This window comes from Penaeus monodon, chromosome 16 (genome assembly GCF_015228065.2).
Source record: "Penaeus monodon isolate SGIC_2016 chromosome 16, NSTDA_Pmon_1, whole genome shotgun sequence".
NCBI classification, from domain to species: domain Eukaryota; kingdom Metazoa; phylum Arthropoda; class Malacostraca; order Decapoda; family Penaeidae; genus Penaeus; species Penaeus monodon.
Window position 1 is genome coordinate 30,776,051 of NC_051401.1, and position 6,704 is coordinate 30,782,754.

The 6,704-nt window shown below is 28.5% G+C and overlaps 1 protein-coding gene across 1 annotated transcript in view; it reads right to left on the reverse strand.

The window, feature by feature from the left end:
• The window catches only part of LOC119582713 (DET1 homolog), a gene marked incomplete at its 5' end in the record, with an annotated part of 18,220 nt that overhangs the window by 3,835 nt on the left and 7,681 nt on the right, over positions 1 to 6,704 (reverse strand). The window contains 1 exon segment of the mRNA XM_037931143.1: positions 1,421 to 1,627. Within this exon segment, the coding sequence (XP_037787071.1) occupies positions 1,421 to 1,627 (207 nt within the window).

Below are 6,704 nucleotides of genomic sequence, written 5' to 3' on the forward strand. Positions count from 1 at the left end.
CACACACACACACACACACACACACACACACACCCCACACACACACACCACACACACACACACACCATGCCATCAGCATTGGGTTCAGATCCCTTCTAATCAAAATAAAATGAGTTTTAATCAATAAAAAAAATGATTATATTGAAAACTCAAACTGTGGCTGCATATTTTTTAATATATATATAAAAAATATATATATATATATATATATATATATATATATATATATATATATAATATATATATATATATATATAATACACACACATATATAACTATATAATTTTTTTTTTAAGCTATAACATCCTTAAAGAAAAAAAATTTTTCTAACTGCGTTTCATTCTTTTTCTGAGATTAGAAACATGTTTCTGTAAACTAAGGTGAGTACTGTAAATATTCTATATACATATTTTAGTTATGATAAAATCCATATCGTAAGATCCTATGGCTTTGCCTCAGTGATTATATAGTCATCTAAAATGAACTTGAAATATTAGGCACAGGAGAAAAAAACTAAAAAAATCAACACTATACAGAGTGAAGAAAAAATCTACATAACATCTTTGAAAGTTAAGATATTTCCTTGAGACTTGCCTTTCAAACAGTATACATTATACTTATTTCAAGTTCCTTAGAAGGGATCACATCAAAATATTTTCCCTTTACATTATTTTGATGGTAACTACAGCAAAGGCAGATAAGAAAGAAAAGAAAGAGCTTGACATCTTTGGAGAAATCTATATTCCAAAGAATCACAAGCTCAAATCCCAGAGTAAAATCCCTGTCAGCTTGGTTTATGTCTCAAATGGAAATTTACAAAATAATCTGCATTGCTCGCTGGACAGTATGGTAAAGGAATCAGTGGAGAAAGGTAAATGCCACAAGGCTTCTGGTGGACGATAAGGATGTGAAGATCCAAAGAGACTGCCGCGTCCAGCATGAATATTGAACTTGATGGGGCCCGGAGTCTCGACCCATAAAACCTAAAAGGAAAATGGTTTGTTTTCATTCTCAAAAATTTAATCAGTGTTCAGCTGACTACACTTGCATTTTATTTTTATTCTAGTATCAATAATTATACTATTGTTTATGCATATACATCTAGCCTGTGCTGATCTTAAACAAACCAAAAATAATGTTTAACTTTACAGGTAGCTGATGGCCACGTGAATTAGAAATTATTCTAATACAATAAAACACTATTAATCTAATGTGTTAGGTAATGATTTTGAGTTTGATTATAAATAAGATATTCAACAAAATACATTGCAATTCCTGACCAAAAGAATATGTATATGCATAGAAAGAGAGGAGTGAGAAATTATGTTTATGTGGGGAATAATTCACTCTCACATCTTTATTCACTATTACAAAATATTTGCTCCATTACTTACACACTCATGAAGATAAAATTACTGACCTTATGGGATGATCTGCACAGCTCTTTGGGCGTTCCATCACAGATACCCATTTGTCGTCATAAGAGAAGAGTGTTAAGTCTAAATAGGGAGAAGCTGAGTACGACTGGGCTGAAATAGGCAACTGACCCAAAAGTCTTTTTGTAGCCACTGTCACACCCCCACCACGTGCACTGATAATTGTCTTCTTAAATCTCTTGTGAATTAATCTGAAATAGATAAGATATAATAATTAAGAAACATTAATAAGATAACAGAGTGATGTACAGATGGGAGAGAGGTTGGGAATGAAGACCTGATCAAAATATCTAAACCCATATGGCCAATTATATCCTCTGACTGATGCCCAATCTTCTCAGGTATGGTTTCCTTAAGGAAATTCTTGATGGGAACTGCTTGTATAATGAGAAGAGAGATAAAGAATGTATTTATGGATATATATATATATTATATATATATAGATATATTATATATATATAATAAATATTAGTTTATTTTTTATTATAAAATTATAATAAATTTCTTATAAAATATAAAAAATTTATTAGTAAAATAAAATATTCATATATTATATTATATTATATTTAATTTATTTATATTATAATATTATTATTATAAATTTTAATATTAATTATTAAATTTAAAAATTAAAAATTTAAAAATATATATTGATTGGGTTTTAATAAAAAAAATTTTATTATTTAATTATATTCTTTATTTAAATAAATTTTATAAAATATGGTATATATAAAAAATTAAAATAAAAAATTTAAATTTTTTATATTTATATAGAAATTATTTAATATAATAAAATTAATAATATATTCCCCTTAAAATAATTATATTTTATATATTTAATATATTTTGTATAATTAATATTTTTAATATTATATATATAAATAAATATTAAAAATTAAATAATTTAATGTTTTATTATTAGAATAATTTTAATTATTAAAAATTTTTAAAATTAAAATATTTTTGTTTTTTAAATAAAATTTTTAAAATTTTATTTAAAAAAAATATATTTTTAAAATTTTATTATAATAAAATAATATATTTATAAATATATATTATTATAAGATATAATAAATATTTTATTTATATTATATTAACCCTTTTTCAATTTAAATATTTAAATTTTAAATTTTTATTTAAAATTATATTAAAATTTTTATTATTATATAATTAATATTTAAAAATAATATTTGTAAATTTATTTAAAATAAAAAAATGAAGATTTATATAAGGGTTTTATTTTTAATTTTAATTTTCCAAAATATAATATTTTTTTTTTATATTTTTATTAATTCAATATATATTAAATAATTATTAAAATTTTAAAATTAAATAATTTTAATTATATTTAAAAATTAAAAATATTTAAATTTTAAAATTTATATAATAATTGTTTTATTATATATTATTTATTTTTTTTTTAATATTTTAATTTTTAATATATATATATTTTAAAAAATAAAATTAAATAGATTTATTAAAATAATAAAATATTATATAAATATTTAATATATTATTAAGAAATAATAATTATTTAATATAAAAAAAAAAAATTTCCACTCCTTTTTCTATGATTACAATTCTTTGGTCAGGAAATTTGCAAGTATTTTGTGAATTTTTATTTTTTCAAACTCAAAATCATTACCTAACCTTTAGATATAGGTTTTATTGATTAGAATAATTTAATCACGTGGCCATCAGTCCTGTAAAGTTAAACATTATTTTTGGTTTGTTTAAGATCAGCACAGGCTAGATGTATATGCATAAAACAATAGTATAATTTTTGATACTAGAAAAAAAAATAAAGTGCAAGTGTAGTCAGCTGAACACTGATTAATTTTAGAGAATGAAATCAAGCCTTTTTCTTTTAGGTTTTATGGTCGAGACTCCGGCCTCATCAAGTTCAATATTCATGCTGGACGCGGCAGTCTCTTTGGATTCTTCAAAATCCTTATCGTCCACCAGAAGCCTTGGGGCTTTTCCCTTTTCATCCAGCTGATCCATTACCATATCGTCCAGCGAGCAAATGCAGTTTATGTTGTAAATTTCCATTTGAGACATAAACCAAGCTGACAGGGATTTTATTAGGAGTGAGCTTGTGATTCTTTGGAATATAGATTTCTCCAAGATGTCAAGCTCTTTCTTTTCTTTCTATCTGCCTTGCTGTAGTTACCATCAAAATAATGTAAAGGAAATATATTTGATGTGATGCTTCTAAGGAACTTGAAATAAGTATAATGTATTACTGTTTGAAAGGCAAGTCTCAAGGAAATATCTTAACTTTCAAAGATGTTAGTAGATTGTTCTTCATCTGTATAGTGTTGATTGTTTAGTTTTTTCCCCTGTGCCTAATATTTCAAGTTCATTTTAGAGGATTTAATAATCACTGAGGCAAAGCCATAGGATTTTACAGATATGGATTTTATCATAACTAAAATATGTATATAGAATATTTACAGTACTCACCTTAGTTACAGAAACATGTACTAATCTCAAAAAAAAGAATGAAACAGCAGTTAGAAAAGTTGTTTCTTTAAGGATGTTATAGCTTAAAAAAAAAAAATTATATAGTTTTATATGTGTGTGTATGTATATATATATATAATAATATAATATATATATATATATATATATATATATATAAAATATATAAATTATATTTATATATATAAAATATATGACAGCCACAGTTTGAGTTTTCAATATAATCATTCTTTTTTGATTAAAACTCATTTTATTTTGATTTGAAGGCATCGAACCCCAAAGCTGATGGGCAGGTGTGTGTGTGTGTGTGTGTGTGGGGTGTGTGTGTGTGTGTGTGTGTGTGTGTGTGTGTGTGGGGGTGTGTGTGTGTGTGTGTGTGTGTGGTGTGTGTGCGTGCGTGAGTGCGGTGCTGCGTGGCGTGCGTGCCTGCGTGCGTGCTGCGTGCGCGCGCACATATGCCATGCACACTGCCAGTTATTTTATTAATTGATTTTACACATAGAATGGCTACACTTGTACTAAATCACCAATAAGCCAAATATGAGTACTGTCTGTCTCACCCGTTTACCCTTTTTTTTGATTTTTAAAAATAGTTTACGTTATCTTTTTTGGGCCACATTTTTCCTACCAGTTCAAGACAAGGTGAAAACAGAAAGGTCACCAGGTCTACAAATTTGGGACCCCTTTTGGCTAAGCACTAGAAGAGCCATCTATGTGCAGAGACATTTCACAAAAAAAAAAAAAAAAATGAGCACAGCATTTTCCCAGCAGCTTTGGGTTAATCTAGTGCTGCCAGGATTGGCATGTATATATGTGCCATGCCCACTGTAAGTTTAGTTTGTTAATTATCTTTACACATAGATGGTTCCACAAGAACTAAATCACCATTGAGCCAGTTACAAGTACTTCCTATCTCACCTGTTTACCTTTACCATTTCTGGAATCATATTTTGCTCTTAGTAATGTCAATAAACAATAATTAGAAATCAGTAATAATAGTAATAGCATAAATATTGACAGCATTACTAAAAAACAAGTTTTTATTGCAAACTTAAGGAAATGTGAAATCAGGTGAGGTCACAGTGTCTATTTGTAGATTCCTTTGTGGCTAGGCACTTGTGGAGCCTTCCACTTGTGGAGAAAGTTTTCAAAACAATACAACAGTGAACATTTCAGTTTCCTGGCAACATGGGGTTAAGAAAGTCATATTGGAAGCTTTAATTGTACTATGTCTTTGTGCAATAAAAGAATTAAGGAACTTTTATTGAAAAAAAAATAAAGGTGATATTTAAGAATCAGGAAAATTGCTTTGTAAAAAAACCACAGGCCCCTCCCACAGAGACACACATGCTTTTGCCACATGCCAACCACATATAACATATATACATATGTATATACACACATGTAAATACCAAACACAAAAATTATACACACAAACAGACAAACAACCCCCCCCACACAACAAATATAAAAAAACCTTATGATGTAAAGGGTTAACTTTTTTTTATATACTGTTATAAAGATCAATTAAGGATACCTTGTTTCATATTTTTTATACAGATGTGCTCCTCATTAATATAATATTTTATACTAATATTGAATAAAGTTGTGAATACTTTTGCTAATATTCTTTTTATCTTTTTTTGCCTTTATACCAAGGGGTGATCACTCAGCCATCTGATTTACAGGACCAAAGACCTTGGAGCATGAATTATAGTAAATGCTGTGTGAAGAGAAAAGTACACAAATGCTTAAGCAATGTAGTATTAAGTCCTTTAAGTGAAGGAGTGGCTCATATTTCACACACACAACACACACACACACACACACACACACACACCACACACACACACCACACACACCATTTTATATAATATATATAAATATATTATATATTTTATAATTAATTATATATAATATATATTATATATAAAATATAATATAATATATATATATATATATAATATATATAAAATATAATGTGTATATATATATATATTATATAAAATATATATATATATATATATATGTATATATATATATATATATATATTATATATATATATATAAAATAATATATATATATATATTTTAAAATATATATATATTATATATGGATGGACAGATCATCTCAGATCATGTTGGGATTCGTGAACGTTGGGCTAGAGTATTTTGAGTAGTTGTACCAGGTAGGCCCTCCAACAGCTAGCTTTGGGTGCAAGTGGTATCACAATGCCTGTGCCGGGACCCACCCATCAGCAAGGAACCTCCTACCCCAACGGGTGTTAGCATGGAATTCAAGTGAAGTGGGGAAAGCTGAGGATATACGATATCCCCGAACTTCTAAAGGTGGGGTGAACTATGGCTTTGGGTTGCATGCAGTCTGACGTATCAGGCGGTCTGTACCATTCCCCCGGACCTATGAGGAGTGCGGCATCATCTCTGGATGGGAAAGGGATTGTTTTGACTGTAGAACTTCCGTGTCTTACACTGCATCAATACAGGCAAGATTTCACCATTTTTCTGAAAGAGATCGCAAACCCTCTACTGAGAACAGGACCAATCTTAGCGCTTTGAGTATTGTGGAACACGTGTGGTTGGTCATGGGTGCTGCCGCCTCATTGACCTCAAGAAGGGGCTATGGGAGATCTGAGGTATTGGCCCAAAAGAAGTCATAACGTTCTGAAAGTGCTGTAAGCTGGGGGGCCAGTAAACTTTCCTTAATTTAGGGTGAGGCACGGCTGTGTCCTTGCCCAACACTTTCAAACCTTATGGGGGATTTAA